Source organism: Bos javanicus, chromosome 16 (genome assembly GCF_032452875.1).
Source record: "Bos javanicus breed banteng chromosome 16, ARS-OSU_banteng_1.0, whole genome shotgun sequence".
NCBI classification, from domain to species: domain Eukaryota; kingdom Metazoa; phylum Chordata; class Mammalia; order Artiodactyla; family Bovidae; genus Bos; species Bos javanicus.
Window position 1 is genome coordinate 4,982,516 of NC_083883.1, and position 20,742 is coordinate 5,003,257.

The window sequence follows — 20,742 nt, forward strand, 5'->3', positions numbered from 1 at the left end:
TCCAGCCCGTCCCGCTGCAGTTCCCAAACCTCCCCCAGGCACTTTCCACAGCGAGGACTCTGGCCATATCAATAATCCACCTGTGCTACTCTTTACTTAATATTCCTCTTCAAATACATTTCTTGTATTAAACTTAAACTTATGTTACAGGGAAAAGTTTCAGTCCTTGAATCACCATTCATGTACTTAGGATTTCTTTTTCCTGATACACATAATTAATATTTAATCTCTAAAATTAAAAAAGCAGCATGCCTAAGGACTGTCTCAGATTCCTTCCACATGTAATGATAGAGCCAGGCATTGCTTTAAAGTCCTCTCCGCTGCCCTCAGTGGGCAGCAGAGACTGCTCTCCCCAAATACCAGCGCACTGGGTCCAGCCACTGCCTCCTGGGCACTGTGATCAGTGGAGAGAACTGTAGGGGTACCAGGAAGGAAATTCCAGCCACTGGCACTAAGACCCATGTGGTTTTCCAAAGGAGGCGTGGATCTGCGTGTACTGACAAGGGATGGTGCCAACAGAGACAAGTCACTCAGTGGTACATAAAGACAATCAATTTGTACCTTGTACATGTGTGTGTGTGTGTAAATGTGTGTGAGAGTGAGGGCCTGCAGGGCACCCAGCCAACTGCTGGAAGATATTTCACCTTGGGAGGGGTGGGGGGTGACCAGGGTAGAGTGAGAGAACCCTTGACTTTTGCCCTTTGCTTCGGGGCTATTTGAATAACCCGATGCTGTCCAGATGGTTCTAGAGTAATATTTCTAAAAGGTAATACCTGTTTTCTTAAAAGAAGGACTCTTGGCCTGGATGACAGGAGAGCCCGGTTCTAATTCAGACTGTGCAGATGACATTGTGGACGTGTGACGGGCACAAGACTCTTAGCTTCCCTGAGCCTCAGGTTTCTCCTCTGAGCGACGGTGGTTCTGTGGCTTGGTATCACCAGGTAACATTCCAGGGCCGTCCCTGTGCCTTCAACAGCCTTACTGGATTTTTTTTTTATCATGTCGCCCTGTGATGGAAGCCCCGGGCAGCTTCCTATTACCCTCAAAGTCAGCCTGAATCTGGATTAGCACACAAAACCCTTCACTGTCTGGCTCTGCCTACTCTCCAAAATACCAGAAAGATGCATTCTTCTCCTGGACATAAACCCAGGACACTATGGTTTTGTGGTTTGCTGGGCACTCTCGCTACAAGACACGATTATCCCCTTCTTTGCGGCCTCTTGTTGCTCTGCTCTGTTGATAAAAGGACTCGAGACCGTGTCCGCCTTCACCAAGGGACGGGGGCTGGCCGGCTGGCCTTTCAGCCCTCCCGGTCGGGCCGCCCAGACTTTCTCCGCGTGTCCCCCGCCCCGCCGCCCCTGGCAGCCCCCCGCGGTCCTCCCCTCGCAGGACGCCCGCTGCAATCGCCTCCCGCGGCCCCCGCAGGCACGGAGCGGTGACCCAGCTGGTCTGGAGAGCCGGGTTTCCTGCCTCCCGGCCCTGTCCTGTCTCCGCGGCCGCACCTCCGTTGCCCTGCCCTGCCCCTGCCGAGGGCTCGCTTCTCCGAACCCTTCAGGAGGATGCCCCAGCCCCCAGCGCCGCGCCACACGCCGAACCCAGAGCCGCCACACGGGGGAGCCCCGGAGCCGGAAGGGAAGACCCGCGGGGACCGGGACTGCCTCTGCAGAGGCTGGGGCTTCCTTAGGAGCACTCCCGATAGATGCGTGCGCGCCTCTCCAGGGATTCTGGCCCTGGGTCTCCTGTGAAACGCTCTAAAGGTTTATCAGGCTGAATTGTGATACCCACGTTAGCTAACATTTGTTGAGGCACACCATGTGCTCTGTCTGCTTCTTTTATCAATTATTGAGAAAGGGGTGTTGAAATCTCCAACTCTAATTGTAGATTTGGCCACTTCTCCTTCCAATTCTATCTTGTACTTTGAAGCTCCATCATTCAGTACGTAAACACTTAACATTATTACAGTCTCTGGATTAATTGACCTTTTTCATTATGAAATAAACTTCTTTATCTTTGGCAATATTCTTTGTTCTGAAATCGACTTTGTCTGATGTTGATATAGCCACTGCGGCGTTCTTTTGATTACCATTAGCATGTTATTTCTTTATCCATCCTTTTATTTTAGGCTATTTGTGTCTTTATATGTAAAGGTCATGTCTTACAGAAAGCAAGTAGTCGGATCTTGTTTTTCTTAATCCAATTGGATCATCTCTGCTCTTTGAGTTATTTAGTTCATTTGCATTTAATGTGGTTATTGATATAATTAGATTTGAAGTCTATCATCTTGCTGTTTGTTTTCTATTCGCCCTATTTGTTCTTTGTTTCCTTTTCTTCCTTCTTTTGGATCAATCGAATACATTTTACACTTCTATCTCATTTGTTGCCAGCCCATCCACAGCTGCCAAAGGAAAGGGCCAGTCCCCAGCCACCCCCCACCACAGATTTCCCTCCACGCTCTAGAAACCAGAAGTGCTGGCCGAAGTTGTCAGTGATCCCACTCCACTCAGCAGCTGCCTCTAACAGGAGCCGCCCCAAGGCCTGTCTGACGGCCCAGGGGAGCTCAGTTCTGATCAGACAGTGGGAATGGCTTCCCAACCAGGAGGCTCTTGATATCCTGGCGCCAAGCAGAGCCAGAGCTCCAGCCCTTGCTTCTCTAGAAATGCTTAAGCGCTGGAGATGTATCTCTGTGCCCCTCACAGCCCCACCCACTCCTCCCAGCCTAGAACCAGTCTGTGCCTGAGATGACCTCTGGCTGAGCCAGCTCGTCCTGAGGCCCTAAGGAGGCAACAAGCCTCTCTCTCTCTACATGCAGCAGTGCAAGAGTTGTTCACACATCTCACATCCGTGACCACATTGCCCTGGCTCCTGAAGGATTGAAGAGATCACGTGAGGGATGGGATTGTTGGTCAGAAACATCTTTTAGGATTCTCTAGTTCCCCTAAAGGAGGGCAGCTAGAAGGCCAACTCCCCAGGCCTGCCTCAGACCCAGCAACAGCCCTCCAGGGCCTCTGCGTCTTAGTCTGGGCTGATCTAACTGCCTTCGGTGTGTGTGTCAGGGCCCTAGCAAAGCTGGCAGCCTGACAGCCCAGGAAGCAAAGCGTGGAGAGGGCTAGGAGCCCCGGAAAACTGCCTCTGCTGTGAGTCAGCCTCCACGGTGTTCAGCTGCATACCTCTCACAACAGGAAGTCATAGGGGGAAGCTGATCTCAGTGGTGCGCTCACAGTCTAATGCTGTCAGATGCTGCTCTCAGGACACGGGGTGGCAGTAAGGTTCACCCCAGAGAGGGCATCTGAGAAAGGCTGCTTCCGAGAGGCGCTGGGAAGGTGGGGCGGAGACACAAGAGGACTCTGATGGCAGAGGAGACCGAGAGCAAGGCCACGAGCGGGGAGGGCGGCTGCCGGTGACGTGAGGCGAGCGTGTGTGCTTGTAAGGAGGGCTGCCTGAGTGTGGCTGGAGGTGGGCACGGCCTGTAGGCTGGGCACGTGCTATGAAGGGCCTTGAAAGACCTGCTGTGGAGTTGAGGATATTGTTGTAGGCACTGAGGCGTCACTGGCGGCAGGACAGCTATGGTGGAAAATCGTCAGACACGGAGGCTCTGGGTTTGAAATCTGATCCCACTATTTATTTGCTCTTTGGTTTGGGGCAAATCAGCCATCCTGAGTCTCATTTTACTCATCTGTAAAATATGTTCTTACAGGGTTGTGACAATATACAGCCTTGATGTACTCCTTCCCAACTCTGAACCGGTCCATTGTCCCATGTCTGGGGGATTAAGTGCAAGAATGAAGTATATGGAAGAAAAAAAAAAGAATGAAGTATATGAGAGCTCGGTAGCTCCAATGTGACATCTTATTTCATGTTGTTCAGACTAGCTGTTAGGAGAAAGCAGGGACTATGTGTTCTTCAGAACACCCAGTCTAGTGCCTGCCACGTAGAAAGTGCTCCGTAATTATTTGTTGAATAAATGAATAAGCTTGATACTAAGTCTTGATCCTCAGTACTTACGCAATAATTATTAGTTGACATCTGAATGGGAAGATTTTTTGATGAAATAACCCTGATCAGATCTCGGTCTAGACGGGTAACTTTGGCAACAAGACAGTGGGGAATTCGGAGGAGTCAGGATGGGAACGAAGAACATTATTGGAAGGCTTTGCAATAATCTGTGTTAATGGCATCCATCAAGATAGGAAATTCTAAAGGAGGGGGAGCAGAGGGAGGTTGAGGCCCCGAATAATCAGCTCCGTTTGGACCTGTTAAGAGTGAGGCCGTAGTGGGGAGGGCTGGGTACCTGGTGAAGCATTCATCTGGAGGACCTGGGGGAGAGGGCATCATGAGACAAGTCAAGTGTGGTTGATGCCATTGGCCTAGACTCAGCTCCCAGGGACAATGTGAAGGCGGAGCGAGTGGAAGAAACAGTCAGTGAACTGTGGAAAACCCCAGTGAGCCAAAGGGAAGACAGGGTCATAGGCAGACTGAGAAAGCAGCTCCTGACTTGTCTGGGACAGACTCCAGTGTCAGGCAGGGTGACTGTTTGAGAGCGGTCGGGGATAGGTCCTGCATGCTCTGTGTGTGTGCATTCACGGGTCTGGGTCTGGAGTCAGACCAGCTGGGCTGATTTGGCTCCACCGGAACTAGCATGTCTGACTGTGTGCAGGTTACTTGACCTGCCAGAACCTCCTCTTCCACTCTGTAAAGTAGAGATATTGAAGCCGCCTCCCCCGTTTGCTGTAGGGATTAAATGAAATGAAGCACATAAAGTCACTAGGAAGACAGCGTCCACACAAGGCAGCTAATGATCACTCCAGTGGTTTCGGGGGTGGGTTGGCACCTCACCTGGTTTTCGGCCTCTGAATGTGTTTGTCGCTCATGAGGCCCCAAACCTGATCTCTGGACCCCTCCATGGATCCTGGATGAGGACATCTGAGGTCCAAAGTTGCTGAAGCTCCCCCAGCAAGCTAGAGCTGGAGCTGGGCCTGGAATATCAGCCCCCTGGCTTCCATTTCTGTACCACAGCTTTCCTGGAACACAGACCCACAGGGTGGATTTGACAAGGGATCTGGCCACGTGTCAGGATGGCATTTGAGAGAGGAAGAAAGTTTCAAATGATGTATTTCATCATCTGACGCTCTGAGACAGGGAAGTCACCCATCCACCACTTCAGTGGGGCTTTCTGAATCTACCCCACTCCCACCCCCCCAACAGCGATGCCATCATTGCTCTGGGGCTCTGGATGCTGCAGCTTCAGGTCCAGACTCCTCTTCCTGGGACCAGGGACAAGAACAGCCAGTTCCTACCCTTCGCGCATTCACTTCCAGAAGCATGAAGTGCTGTTGCCTAAGCTCTTCCTGCTGCCTTCTCCCCTCCCCCTGGCCACGTTATCACCACTGTTGATTATTCATGGGGAAGAGGTATAGACAGGGTCACTGGACGCTGAAAGGAATCCGGTCTTCCTCCCTTTGGGACTATGGAGCTTCAGTCTGGATTCTTCCTCCTGGAGGCTGGCCAACTTGTATCACATGTGATCTTTGCTGGCTTCAGAAGAGTCCCAGGGTCCTCGCCAGCACCATCTCTGCTTTGCTTGGCTTCCTTCCAAGCCTGGACTCATTGACAGGTGGAGTAGGGTGGACAGACAGATACAAACTAGGCTTTGAAAATATCTCATGAGCTATGATGGAACATATTCCTTCTCTCAGTTTCCTCATCTGTGAAATGGGAGTAAAACCTGCTATCAGGGTTGCAGAGCAACCCAAGTGATGAGGTGAAGGGACTTTGAAAAGCCCTATTCAGATGTCACTTTTCATAATATTTGAACTGGCAGGGAGCCGCACCCTAAAAGAACACAGTGTCACTCAGGCCTTTTCCTAAGTGGATCTGGCATCTCGTGTGCCGCTCACAAGCAGAGACTCACACCGACTCCTGGGCTACTTTGGCCTGTTGTCCGCTGTATTTTAAGATTGTACGTTGTGAATGTGTAGCGCTGCACTTACTCTGCAGAGGTCAGTGTGTACTCCAAGGACACAATGTGGCCTGAGAATCTGGGGCCTGTTTTTCCCTTAAATATTGAATTCCCACTGAGCAAGAAGGTTCCTTTTATAAGGAAACGTGTGTTCTTTCACTGGCCAGACAAAGCAGGCAGGCTCTTGCTGGTGCCCAGGGGTCATGCAAAGCCCCTCCCTGCAGGATTCATCATCCTGACATTGGCCTTCGAGGTCCTGGTGAGGCCAAAACCAGCTTCCTTTCCCTGGACCATAGTCTCTGGGGTAAACCACCCCCACCCAGCAAAGTGAACGTGAAAGTCGCTCAGTTGTGTCCGACTCTTTGTGACTGCAGGGACTATACCATCCGTGGAATTCTCCAGGCCAGAATACTGGAGTGGGTGGCCTTTCCCTTCTCCAGGGGATCTTCCCAACCCAGGGATCCAACCCAGGTCTCCTGCATTGCAAGTGGATTCTTTACCAGCTGAGCCACCAGGGAAGCCCAAGAATACTGGACTGGGTAGCATATCCCTTCTCCAGCGGATCTTCCCAACCCAAGAATCGAATCGGGGTCTCCTGCATTGCAGGCAACTGAGTTATGAGGGAAGCCTTGCCCAACAAAACAGTCTTTGAAATACTCATTTGAAGATTGCTCCAAAACCTACTTTCAACCCCACTAACTTGAGTTCTTCCCTGAAAACACCCGGTAGCTCAGCCCAGCCCCCCTCCCCACCTGGTTACTTCCATTTGCTATCTCCCGGCCAGGGAGGCAGCTACTGGTCGTGACCATCCCTGGAGCTGGGCAGGTCAGTGGGCCGCGGTGCGGGCTCTCAGCTAGCTCATGTTCGTGCCTGCCAGGCACTCGCGGGCTTCTAGAAAAAAGACTGTGTGGGAGGATGGAGCCAAATTGGGCTGCAGTTGAAACCATCCTGAGCACTGACGGATTTGACTAAGACGGGGGAGGAAGAGGGCCCCTCGCAAAAGTAGCCAGAGCTTAAAGTGGAGCTGGCAGCTTGCAGTCTGGGGGCTGAGTCTAGCCCCTTACCCAGCTTGTGCCCCAAGACTGGATGGTTTTGGGAACTACAGGAGACACACACTTGGAGAAAGTCCTGATAACCCCTCTCAGCCACTCTCTGGGCGTTTCCAGGGTCCTCAGGCCATCAGACTCCACGAGCATGGTGCTCCTGGCATTGCTCGGCTCTGAAGGCTTGTTTGCTGTTCCGGAGACTCCGAGCCCCTCTCTGCTGAGAGACGGCAGCAGCACACACATCAGTCCCATCTCTTCTGAGAGACGGCATCACACCAAGAGCACAGGCCCTAGGACTGCAAGGACCCGGGTCTGAGTCCCAGCACACTGGTCCTACCAACGTGACTCTGAGCTTCAGTTTCCTCACCCGTAAAAAGGGAATAGTAATCTCTATCCCGAGGCTGTTGGGAAATGACAGACTGCATGTACATCACCAGGCACACAGAGTAACTACTGTAGATGAAGGATTTGAAGGATTCAGCCCCAGTGGAGGAAGGTGTCCCTTCATCCCGTTCTAATGGAGAAATGTAACTGAGCTGTCCTTGATGAGATGACAACATCTGGCAAAGACGCCTCTTTGCCAGACCCGCCGCCCCTCCCCGCTCGGAATTAAACGCACTAATAAACTGGGTGGTGTCTGCAGGCGCCTTTAGAAACCTGAGGCTTCCTGGGGGCAAGTTCCTGGGCTGGGTGGAAGGGCCTGCTTACTCTGCAGATTGCTGTAACTTTGCATCTGATTTGCATACGCTTGGAGGTGGGGGAGCCCTGCAGTTTCTTCTGGCATTTCCGAGTTAAAATATTGCTGCTTCTCCAGGCAGACCAGATATTGATTTTCTTCTTCTGCAGTCACTTCTCTAACCACTCCGAGGGGCCTGACTCCTTCAGCCAGGGAATGGGGAATGAGAGGGTGGGGGAGGCAGAGGACGGGGGAAGGGAGGCGCGACGGTGTGGGCCTTCGAGCTCCTGCCGTCCTGGGGGAGGAGAAGGAGCTCTGACCAGGAGGATGGAGACAGCAGAGAGGGCATTTTCTCCCTCGGGTCCGTCCCAGTGCATTCCCGCCCGGCGTCCCTGCTCTGACTCTAGGGATGCCCCGAGTCCACTTGCCAGTGTGGTCCAGCGGCAGGGTGGGGACGCGCAGGCCTGGGGCGGGAGGACCCAGAGGGGCGTGGCGACCGCCGGGGCCTGGAGGAACCTTGCGAGAGGAAGTGGCTTCCGAACCCCTCTGGCAGTGGAGGGGCAGGAGCGGCGCGGAGGCGGGGGCCGTGCCGAGAAGGCCTCCGCGCGGGGTGGAGCGGGGCGCCGGCGCGGAGGGCGCGAAGGCGCAGATGCCCAGTGAGTTGCAGAGCGAGGTGCGCCGCGCGGCGTCCGGGTCTGAGCGCCTCCGGGGGACAGGTTACCCCGCCGCCTGAGCCCCTCGGGCCCCGGTGGGAAAGGCGAGGCGGCCGGCGCCGGGTCCGCCCGGCCGGGTAACGGACTCGCTCCCCGGCGGGGCTAGAAGCTCGCGCCGCGGCCGCCTGGGGAAGGGTCCCCGCCTCCCTGCGCCGCACCCGAGCCCCCAGCAGATGCGCGCTCTGCCTCCCGCCGGGGCTCCGGGCTAGATGACGGTGGACAGCAGCATGAGCAGTGGGTACTGTAGCCTGGAGGAGGAACTGGAGGACTGCTTCTTCACCGCCAAGACCACCTTCTTCAGGAATGTGCAGAGCAAACGTCCTTCGAAGGTAAATGTAATGATATAAGAGCCTTTCATTGCGGGGAAGCAAGCTCTGTGGTCTAGAAGGGAAACCTGGCTCCTGGCAGACAGGCTGTCAACGTCTTACCAGAGTGGGTGGGCAGTTGCCCTGAGGGCCCTCTTGAACTTGTTGACTGAGCGGACCCTGGGTTGGATCTGGAGCCCTTTGGGGACCACAGGCAAAACTGGTCTTTTTTCTTTTTCTTTTTTTTAATGTTCTTTTTAGCATTTCCTGTCCCCGGACCTTTTTCAAAATGGCTCTCTAGGATTTGGGGACAGCACTCACCTGTGCCTGGGAGGGTGACCTTCCCCAAAATCCGAGCTCTGAAGCTCCAGGTGGCAAGTGGATGGCTCCCTGTCCCTCATTAAGGATAACATTGCTAGGTTGAGACTTCCGTATTGCAGATGGCCAGAAACCATCTTAAAACACAGCCCAGCAACTTTGCAGAAGTCCAGGATGTTTTTAGAAGCAAACTAAAACTTCTCTCCTAGATCACTGTGCTGCTACCATTTTGACTTCCTGAGCTAGCTAGGGGTAACCTAGAGGGGTTTGCATGTGTCCCCTAATGCGGCTGTGTATGCTAGACACCCAGCTCACCTGAGTCCCCTGGCCGCACTCTCCCAGTTGCAGCCATGTGTCTGCTACATGGCAGTGGCGGCAGAGCTCTGTTTGTTTATTTGTTTTGTTATTTAGATGAGAGGGCTCCAAGCCAGGTCCTTGCCTAAATGGGCCTGTTTGTAGACAGAAGTGAGCCGTTACATTTTACAGGTGTATGCAGGCTCATAATTAATTCAGCAGTCCTACATCGAGTCAAATTAGCTAAAAACTTCCCCAGGCCTGACTCTGGGGCCTCCGTAGTTAATAATTCATCTTGCCTGTAGGCCCCACATTTGCTGGGTTCTGCCCATCAAACAAATGCACTGTAAGAGGATGCCCAAGAATCAGCAGAGAAGTTTTGATTTTAGTGTTCAAAGAATCAACTAGAACTGGCCTGTGCTGGGGTGCCCCTTTGAGAAACTGGGGCAGGGGGTAAGGAGGGCTCATGTGGAAAACATGGCTGCTAAGGGAGGGTGTCCAGCTCTCTCCTGGGGTTCCTGCCTCAACGTGTATACCCCCTTCTACCCTCACCCCCACCCATATACATATTTAAGGGCACTCCAGCTGTCTAGGGTCTTTATTTAGGCCAGTGGATCTCAGCCTTAGCTACACACTGGAACTGCCTACTGAGCTTTAGAAAATATGGGTTCTTGGTCCCACAGCATGGGAGTCTGTGATTTCGTTGGTCTGGGGTGAAGCTTGGGCATCAAGATTTTGAAAAGCTCGCCTGTTACTTCTGAGATGCAACTGAGGTTAAGAACCATTGCCCTAGAGAGTTTTGCTGCTGCCGGGTAGGAAATGGTTCCTGTTTTTAGAACAAAGTTTAGCTGCTGCACTTGCTACCAGCCAGGCGTAAGCCCTTGGCCCTAGAGGGTGGGCTTTTTGTGCCATTGGGTAGAGGAAGGGGCGCTGCAGAGCCACATGGCAAAAAAGGTATCTGTCTCTGGTGATTCTTGGGAGAAATAGAGATATTTTACAATAAAATATGCAGGGGCTTTCCTGGTGGCTCAGATGGTAAAGAATCTGCCTACAATGCCGGAGACCTAGGTTTGATCTCTGGGTTGGAAAGACCCTCTGGAGAAGGAAATGGCAACCCACTCCAGTATTCTTGCCTGGAGAATTCCTTGGACAGAAGAGCCTGGCGGGCTACAGTCCGTGGGGCCACAAAGAGTCGGATGTGACTGAGCGACGAACACTTTTACTTTTTTTTCATGCTGGCATGGGGAGGCAACTTGTTTTTTGGCCCAAATAGCCTTCTCTCTCATTCTCCCCCAAAACCCTTTCCAGGGATCACTCTTGAAAATACACCTTCGGCTTTGCACCCACGTCACCTCTCTCTTTGCAAGCACAGTAACTCAAGCTTTGTCTGGTTCTTGAACCCATTGCGTGGCATGAGGTCTCTGCACAGCCCCCTCCCTTGTTTTCCCAAGTCTGTAAGCCCTCGGAGGGCGGGAATCCCTTCTGAGAAATGGATTTTACTGAACCCCACACAGGGTGGTAAGGATAATGCCTCAAAGAGAAAGAGGTGGACATGGCCCCTCTTGTCCCTGGGCTCTGCCCAGCTACAGGGTGCGCAGAGTCTTAACTGAGATTCAGAACTGCTGTTGGAGACATCTTCGTCAGCATCAGCCTTGCCATCTGTACAGCCCTCTCCATGGACGCAGGGGGCGCAGGGCCTCCTCTCATTGGGGAGCAGGCACTGGGTGGCCCCACCGGCTGTGCAGGGGTGCATGTGGCTGGCGTAAGAACCGGGATGCTTCATCCACATATCTCAGTCTCCTATCTTTCGTGCTTTTCCACCTTTAAAAAACACTTCGGATCTCTCTTCGCCTGGGAGCCACTTCTAGAAACGGTTTCCAAGAGATCGGCCTTATCCTGGCCCCATTCTGACTCCTATCATTGCTTTTTTCCCTACCCAGTCTGAGCTCCCAGGAGAATTTCTCCTTCCTGTCTCCAAGGAAAGGCATTTATGTGTTTCCCGGTCACCGAGAGACTGAGGCCCCATTGGGGAAGGGCCCGAGCCGGCATCTATAAATAGCCTTGTCAGAGCAACCTGTATCTGCCAGTCGGTCGTGTGCCTGGCTGGAGCGGAGCCGCGGGGGGAAGCCTCCCGCTGTCCTGGAGCCTTCGCTGGCCCAGCCTCCAGGGAGCTCCTGAGACCTCTGTCCAGCCCTTTCAATGGGGGGCAGGAGCATGGGGGAGAGAGGGGCCACGCAGAGCCAGGAGGCCCCGAAGGTGGAGTGGCAGCGGCAGAGGAAGTGGGGCCAGGCCCTGAGCTTGGCTGTTTCCCTCCGTTCAGAAGGCAGCAGCTCCCGGGGGCCCCAGGCCTCCCCTGAGACGCCATGGAGCTCCAGTCTTCAGTCTTTGTTTCGGGTGCCCTACAGGGACTTCTCCCTTGGCTTCTGGGCCCGATTAGGTCACTTACCCTGGATCATGTCTCCAAATGGGGCCCCCGGTGGCTTGGGGGAACCCCAACCCGAGTACTCATAAGTGCAGACCAAGCAGCTCTCCAGAAGGCGTCCATACGGTCACCCGGTTCAAGACATTGGCATCAGGGTGGGGGTCATTCGAGGCCACATAGCAAGTTCCTGATGGACCCCTGGGGTTGGAACCTGTATCTCTCGTCTCCCAGCCCGGAGGTTTTTCTGCTTCAGGCCCACAGAAGGCAGGGTTTGGTGATTTGTGGGCCTGGTGCCTGGGATCTCTGACCCTGCCAGCTGCCCTTGTCTTCCTGTCTGGGATCTGACCCTAGAAGGGAGGCCAGCTCCCACTCCCGTCGGTTCCCCAGATGCCTGCAGGGGGCGGCAGTTTCTGGCTCTGACCTCTGAGCAGGGACACGGACACCCCAAGTTTTCTCTGCATGTTCTGCAGGCTCTAGGACCCCAGGTACCACCCAGACCATTGGTGTGAAGGCTCCAGGGACACAGAAAGCCTCCTGCTTGCAGAATGTCCAAGCTGGAAGGACCCGAGTCTAGCATCTGTTTCCAGATGGAGAGGCTGAAGCCAGGAGGCATGAGGCTGTCACCAGACCGGACGTCTGGCTGGGTGGGGTCTCTTGGACACCTTGTCAGGAGCTCTTCTGGGTCTTCATCGCTCAGTGGGTGACAGGAACAGCCCTTGTCCTCTCAGGGCCTTCTACACAGTGGAAGAAGCCAAACAGCCTCAGGCTAGGAAAGGGGTACGGGGTCCTTCCAGCCCTCCGTTCCTAAGGCACAGTGTGGCCCAGGAACGTTCATTCTACACTTGGTACTAACAGGGGTCCTGGTCATCAGTCCCAGAACTTTATGAGTTCTTCGCATCTGTCCTAGGTACTGCTTGCTGTATCTTTGTCGTATGCAGAAGGTTGGGCTCTATCTGTGGTTAAATATTATACTTAAGCACAGCTGGAATGCGTTCCCATCCCCGCCTCCCCACCCCGGGCCCTTCCTGGTCTACATTGACACCATTGATTTTTGAAAAATTTAAGGAAGATGCAAAGAGGAAGGGGAGCAGTCGCAGAGGTCACAGGACAAAGTCACTCCCAGTTCCATCCTTGCACTTGCCTCCTCTCCTCTTGCCTGGCCGCGTGGCCCCTCCTTGGACAAGGTTCCATGGTTCCAGGGACTTCATGCAAGCCTGACCAGTCAGGGAAATCCCCATCTCTCTGCCCGCAGCAGGAGCACCTAGGCCCCCACCTCCGTACCTGCCCCTGACCTTCTCTCACGCCAAGTGAGAGATAAAGGACACTGAAAATAAGTTAGTTCCAAATTTGAGCAATAAAAATAAAAATCTTCAGCACTGTTGGACCATATCACTGCCATTTTATGTGCTTTCTCGGAAGCCTGCCCAGCCCACCACTCAGCTCTCCGTGTTGGCAGGGCCCGCGATAGCCTCCCTCTGGGGCTGGAGTCTGTGGTCCCCTCCTGGGGGACTGGTGGCCTGCTGCTGCCCGGGGCCTTCTCAGTGTTGCTTTTCTCCAGAAGACGGTAAGCCGTGTAAGATCAGGACTCGCGTCCCTGCAGGTGCTATGTCGCACCAGCCGCTGGTTAGAGAAACCGGGCTGGCTGAATGCTGGTCGAGGTTAATCGCTGTGAAATCTCTCTTGCATCCCGTGTGATCAGGATGGGTCACAAACAGCCCCGTTATTTTCAGTCATCAGATACAACAGAAGTTTATTTCCCTCTTTAAGGAAAGTTACATTGGCAGGTGGGGCTCAGGATAACACACGGGAGATTCTGTGGGTCAGGCCCGGAAGTGGTGTGCGTGTTCTCCGCCCCTGCGCCACTGGCCAGAACTCGGTCACGTGGCCACTCCTAACCACAGGGAGGCTGAGAAGTGAAATACAGCTGTGAGCCCAGGTGGACGAGGAAGCCGGTTGTGGTGAACACTTAGCCGTCTCTGCCACACATCGCTTCTCCCACCTCTGCCCAGCTACCTTAGGAAACTGCTGTACTCTCTTGGTGAAGGGCTGCAGCCCTGTCTCTTTGACTTTGTATTTGTCCGTCTATCACCAAGGAGGTGCGGTTCCTGGGGTGGGCAACCCTACCTCCCCCAGAAACACGGGGAACTTTTGGAGGAAAGGTGCTGTTCCTTACTCAGCACTGCGCTGGCTCCTCTTAGCATCTGAAGCCTTCAGTGGTGCTCACGGGTTGACCCTGGCCCCTGACATCGGAAATCTGTCTTTGGATCACTTTTTGATAATGGACAGTCAAGGGCCCCACTCTAGACGTCTTGGCTCCTGCATCTTTGAAGGTAGGACCCTCAAATCTGCTTTTTCAAAATACTTCCCCCTTGGGGACACTCACAGAAAGTCTGAGAACCAGCTGTTTAGGAAATATTTGGTGATTGATGGCTTCAGTTGGAATGTAAGATGATCATATATGACAGATTCCTAGGCTGGAAGCCCAGGAGGTAAAAGGCTTTCCCTGGTCACTCAGCGAAGTAGAGACTGCCCCGAGGACCCAGAGCCCCGGGCCCCTGCTCAGAGCAATCTGTGTTACTCTCAGCACTGATGCTGGCAGAGATGTTGAGGGGATAATCCTTGGTGATCGTGACTGGTTCATGATGGAATGGAAGCCTCACAGAACTGTAAGCCATGTTCTGGCTTCTCAGCTCAACTCCAGCTCTCAACTGAGGGGCTGTGGCCAAGACACATCAAGCCTCCAGATTCGGGCGCCTCATCTGGTCCTTTTAACGAGTGTCACGTGAGCCTGTCCTTTTCTTCTTTAACCGAGCGTCCTTCCCCACTTTGCATGGGAGCAGAGCCTTCTTAGCAGTTTCTCACGGGACTGGCAGAGAGAGATCCTGACTGCTAAGTTCTGTAAACTGTAAGGACTTCCCTAGGGTGGGGTTGGGAAAAGGGCCTGAATGGTTGACACGAGCTCCTTCTCCAGGACCACCTGGGACTCACCCCAGACATCCTCCCCTTTGTGTTCCAGATTCCTCCACTCCCACTCAAGCCTTTCTCTTCATGCCTTTAGACTTTATCCAGACTTGGCCCGCTTTTCCCTCTAAAGTTACAGCTCAGCACACATGTAACACCCATTCACCCACATTATTTTGGGAGAAAGGAAAACTTTACACGGCTCTCAACCCTGAATCCCAGCTCTTAGTTTACGCTGTCAGGCTGGACGCTGGACCCAGGTTCCAAGCCATGAGTGGCACAGGGAGGCACCATCAGGTCACCCTCGTGCCTGAAGCCTGTTCCCAGCCCTCCACTGATCCCGGCTCGCCAGGTAACCCACACCTGTGTGCGTCTCAGCTCTGGGCTCCCCCTGTGTGGGGGGCCCAGACCTGTCTTCATTCAGGACCTCATTTCCTCTTCTGAATGGCTCAGTCTACCCATAAGATAGCACCCCAGTCCTGGCAAGGCATATGCTCTGAGGATAAGAGGACCAGATCAATTTGCCAGGAGCCAGGGGCATTTAATTTCAGAACCAGGAGGAAGAAGGGAGCTGTAGAGGCAGAAACCTGCAGGTTGGACTCGCTGAGCCTGCGCCTTCTGTCCATGGTTCTGTCCTGGTTCCCATCTCTTCTCCTCCCCCTCCCCTCCCCAGCTTTATGTGCAGCTCCCCAGCCTGCATCCCCCATCTCACTTCTCTTCTTAGCTGTAGAATGAAGTTTTCTGTAGCCTGTCGGAGGTCTCTCACGCCCCTCAGACGCCTACGATTTAATGTGTCCAGAAGCAGGTCGTAGCTTTGCCCATGACTGATTTCCCTCCCTGTCTCCGCCTCATCCTCCTATTCCCCCACCTTCGGCACCTGAAGGACCTCCCCTCTCATGCCTTCCATCCAGTCTGTCACTGTGGCTTCTGCCTCCATGGTGTGGTCTCTCCTTTCTGTCCCCCACCCTGCCCTACCTAGCTGGGGGCTTGTCGCCTCTTCCTGAGATGCTCCAGGAGGTCGCCCAACCAGTTTCCTTCTGTTTCTTCCCCTGCTGTGTACCCTGCATTTGATGGCATATCATTCTGGCGTCCCAAAGCCTTCAGAGCCTCCCCTTTGCTTCTAGAGCAAAGTCCACGCTGGTTCCCGCCTGTTAATGTTGCATCTAAAATGCCGCAATGCCTGGCCTCAATCAGAACGCTGTGTTTTCAATCTTCTTATAGCACGGGGCTGAGGGGTCGGGGGATACAGAGATGGATAAAACGTGTAAAGACCTATGGCCTCAGCCACACTGTGCAGCAGACTCTAGTTGCTCCCCTTCCCCACCCATGAAGTGTCGATGGGGCCCGTGGGCAGAGGGTCACCTGGGGGGGGGGACACTGGGTCTGCCCTGCGGCCCCGCGGCTTTTATCAGGAGGTGGCGGCAGCTCCCAAGATGGGGGGAAGGGGGCTGGCCCCCAGAATCAGAGGGCCTGGGCGTAAGTAAAACCCAGGAGGAGGCCGGGGACGGGCTGGCAGCGACAGGACTGCAGCAGCCTGGGAGGGTTGGAGGAGATCAGCTTAGCCTCTGAAAAGCAGCGACTCCTGGAGCTGGAGGAGACTGTGATGGGTCGTTAGGCCATTCCCTTCTTTCTGAACAGGCCTGCATGTAGCCCCCACAGGCAGGGGAGGGAACCTGTGCTCAGCACACCGTCGTCCTCCAACCCATTGATCAGCCCTTCCTTGTCCATGGTGCTACTCAACGTGGCTCCAGCTGGTTGGACCCCTGCTACCTGTGAGGCTACAATCCTAGGCTTAAAAAAAAATAAAGCAGGGAGGGCAGCGGCAGCACGTTTCCACCTGGCAGACCACCCTGGCCTGCTGTCAGGCCAGAGGGCTGGCACGTTCAACGAGGTCCTATGTGAGAGGGGCTTAGCCAAGGGTGAGGCCCACACCCCACGCTCATCCAACTCCAGAACACATGCTCTTCCCACCACACACGTGGCGTCTTGGGTGAGAGTCAAGTTTCGAAAGGCTCCAAACAACCTCAGGTATCCCAGCTCTCGTCTGCTCACCTGCCGCAGGAAGCTGTCTTTATCACATTCGCTCTTTGCCTGCTGCTGAAATCCAGGCCGTTTTCCCCTGTTGGGATCTCGGGAAAGCTGGTCGCCATACACTATCGGTGTCCCTTCACCAGCGTTCAGTCTACGAGTCCCGCCTTCTCACCTCACCTCCTGGCTCTCCCCGAGCGCCAGGGGTGGTGTTGGGCTGCCCACCACACTGTGGGGCGTGGGGGCTGCAGGGACCTGCTTTGCAGCAGAGGATACGAGGCCAGGCCCTGTGTTGGCCTGAACATGTGGAGAGGCTGTGGGCAGGTACGACCTCCATAGTCACACATGGCTGGGAAAGTGTGCGTTAGCGAGGAGGATGGGCGAGCTGGTGGGTCCCAGTGTTCATAGAACATTTCCAGCTGCAACTTGATGCTTCTCTCTGCTCCCTGAAAACCACCGAGTCCTCCTCTCCTGCCCTTCATTTTGATGGTCTGTAATTCTCTGGATGAGGAACCGTGTCTTGTCTTGTTTAGCATTGGGTCCCCGGCACATGGCAGGCACAGAATGCAAGCCTGATGAAGGAGGAGGGGCCTTGGAGGGTCTTCCCCACAAAACGTCTTTCTCTAAGGGGTGGCGGGCGCTCCTGGAGGGCACACAGAGTGCTTCAGACTGAGCGTGTGAAAGCGGATCTCGGGCGGGACTGTGAGAAAGGGAAACTTGCTGAGATTCGGGATGTGGAATCAATGGATTTTTCCAGTGACTCTGAAAAGAAAAATCTCACTGAGTGAGCAGAAAATGCAAGGACAACTTTCCAAACACAGAGCGGCCCCTCCATCCCATCTGTGATTGCTCAGCTGTTTGCCCCGGAGGGTGAGGGCGGGCAGCGCTGGGTCACTAAGCAACTGGGCCCTGGCAATTGCTGGCAAGAGTTAGCCTGGCCCGTCCTTCAGTGGGGCCTCCGGGGGTCGGGGCAGAGGCCCCACGTGCAGGGGCGGGAGAGCCTCAGGGATTTCTCCTGTCTGGCTTTCAGCCGTGGGAGTGGCAGGGTGGGGAGTGGGGAATAGATACACGTCTCCCTTGTTTCACTTTCCCAGTTTTATTCTAAGCATGTAAAGACCCCGGGTTGGTGATCCCAGTCGTTTGAGCATTCTCAGACAGCCCAGCTGGACTGGGCAGGGACCCCAGGCCCTCAAGTGGGCCCAGCTGTGGGCCTGGGAACCCATGCCCCCAGCCTTCCCTCTGGGTGACCTCAGGAGGCCTGCTCCCTGCTCTCAGCCTCACTTTTCCCCTCTGTAAAATGGGGAGACTTGATCCTCCAGGGGAGAGTAACTGCTAGAGAGGGCCCAGCATCTGGCTGCGAGAATGCATAGAGAACTCCTGGGTTTGGGATGATAAAGGCCATTTTGAGAAATGCAGATGGGGGTTGAACTGTGATGTGAGGAGGTAGGGTTCTTGATGGGGATGTGAGGAGTCGTAAGGCTCTGTTCACGGAACAGGGAGACGGCAGGAGCCAGAGTCTGCTGGGAATTGGTTAGAGTTTAAAATAATAATAATGATTGGGCCTTGATGTGTGCCAGGCACTGTTCTAAGTGTGGAGACTCATTCAATCCTCACATTAACTGCAATCGCCCCATGAACAGTGCAGGTTTGAACTGCATGGGTCCACTTGTCTTCAGATGCTTTTCAGTGGTAAATACTATCATCCTACATGGGCAGTGGTTAGCTGAATCCACTGGTCCGGGGTACTGAGGGCCTACCATGTGCCATCAACCCCAGCACTGATTAAGGGTCAGTTGTGCATACGGTTTGCATTTAGCAGTGAGGAAACTGAGGCACTGAGGGGGTCAGGGGTCCCCTAGAAGCAAGGGGCAGATCCAGAACTTGGGCCCGAGTGACCTAATGCCAGGGCTCCCAGCCCTGAAACTGTCCTGCCTCTCCTGTAGCTATTTCCAGAATTACCCAAATAACTGAGGCTGGAAGATGCCCACAGATGTAACCCCGTGTCAGCAGCGTTCGTCTTGGAGACACTTTGCCAGGCCATTTAGGAGAGAGGAGACCAGATGTCCCTGCCCCTGAGGCTTTAGGGCACAGTGAGAGAACATACATGTTGAAACACTCCGAGCCACTCAGTAACCAACCGAGATGAATGTCATGTCAGGTCGTCTCGGAGCCCCGTGCGGGCTCGTTAGCAGGGCAGGCGGCACAGGGGGAGAGGGGGCGTGGGGGCCACTGGCGAAGCTCGGGCCCCCCACACAGCCCAGCCCGCAAAACTGAGGGCGCAGATGGGGCTTCCGGCCAGAGGGGAGCCAAGAAGGGCCCGCTCCAGCGGCAGGGCAGCGAGCTGGGACCCCAGCTGCCCTTGCCCTCCGGGCAGGCATGGCTACGCGGAGGCAGGGAGCTGAGTGTTGGCTCCCACGTGCTGCTCACAACCCTGGACTTCTCTGAATCAGTTATGGCTCTGGATGCCCTGTCCGGCGCGTAGTGGGAGAAGGGGCGCCTTCTGTCCTGGTGCCCGTGTCCTGGAAGGGGCCTGTGATTAGAACACATGAGCTAGGGAACATCCCTCGTGGTCCAGTGGTTATGATTTCACCTTCCAATGCAGGGGAGGGAGGGTTTGATTCTTGATCAGAAAGCTAAGATCCCACATGCCTCGTGGCCAAAACACCAAGACACAAAACAAGCAATATCAACAAATTCAATAAAGACTTTAAAAATGGTCCTCGTTAAAAAAAAAAAAAATCTTAAAAAAGAACACATGAGCTGGACTCCTAGATCCACCCGTCTCATGGCCAGGGACTCTGTAGGGCTCTCAGAGCACATGGGGTCCGAGAAGCAGAGGAACCCTGTATTCAAAGCATTCATGTGCAGTGACGTCGCTAGGTGAGAGCAAGGAAAGGATTCTGTGATGGGGATAGGGAACTTTGGCGGCCAGCCAGTCCCCAGCTCCCGGCTGGGTAACTTCAAGAGAACCCCACAGCTCTGTGTCTTGCAGAAACTGTGTTGCCCCGAATCTTCCTTTTCCTGTCGCAGCCACCTCTCGGGGGGTGTGTGAGCTAGCAAAGCCAGGGTCGCGCCTTGCCGGATACCAGCCGTGCTGGGCTTGGGGCAGAGCATCTGAAGCAGATGGGAAGTGCCCGCTGCTGGAGTCATCGACTCAGGTTTCCGCAGAGTGTGGGGGACAGGACCGTTCATCTCAAGGCCCCTTTCGGATCCCTGAGTCCAGGCTTCTGGGTTGCACCCGAGCTCCCCTCTGGAGGGTCAGCTATGAAGCTGTGTGGCCTTCTCCTGGCTGCAGCGACTCCTCTGAGGGGGCGGGGCCGTCCAGATCACCCCAAGGCTTCAGGCATTTCTCAGTGCGCCTGGCAGAAGAGTGGCCAGGCCTAAGAAAAGAGTCTGGTCCCAGAAGTCCCGGGAGGAGGCCCCACTTGCTTAGAAGCAGGATTGACTCCTCATTTTCCTGGAGTAGAGAAAGTGGAAGACATTCCAACCTTAAAGAACCAGGTGAATCCAGCTGGTTACATGGCCTCCCGGCTCCCCTGCCCTTGGAATCTTCTTTTTTTTAATTGTTTGCTAGAATTTTGTTAAGGATTTTTGCATCTATGTTCATCAGTGATATTGGCCTGTAGTTTTCCTTTTTTGTGGCATCTTTGTCAGGTTTTGGTATTAGGGTGATGGTGGCCTCCTACAAAGAGTTTGGCAGTTTACTTTCCTCTGCAATTTTCTGGAAGACTTTGAGTAGGATAGGTGTTAGCTCTTCTCTAAATTTTTGGTAGAATTCAGCTGTGAAGCCGTCTGGTCCTGGGCTTTTGTTTGTTGGAAGATTTTTGATTACAGTTTCTATTTCCGTGCTTGTGATGGGTCTGTTAAGATTTTCTATTTCTTCCTGGTTCAGTTTTGGAAGGTCATACTTTTCCAAGAATTCATCCATTTCTTCCAAGTTGTCCATTTCATTGGCATATATTTGCTGATAGTAACCTCTTGTGATCCTTTGTATTTCTGTGTTGTCTGTTGTGATTTCTCCAT

General features: G+C 54.0%; 1 protein-coding gene across 2 annotated transcripts in view; it reads left to right on the forward strand.

The window, feature by feature from the left end:
- Positions 1–20,742, forward strand: part of RASSF5 (Ras association domain family member 5) — a 73,041-nt gene that overhangs the window by 33,658 nt on the left and 18,641 nt on the right. The window contains exon 1 of one of the 2 annotated variants that reach the window (XM_061382056.1): positions 8,266–8,720. The exons of the other annotated variant lie outside the window; for it this stretch is intronic. Coding sequence (XP_061238040.1) covers positions 8,601–8,720 — 120 coding nt within the window. The 5' untranslated portion in view covers positions 8,266–8,600. Of the gene's footprint in view, positions 1–8,265; positions 8,721–20,742 lie in introns of those variants that run through there. 2 annotated transcript variants of the gene reach the window in all.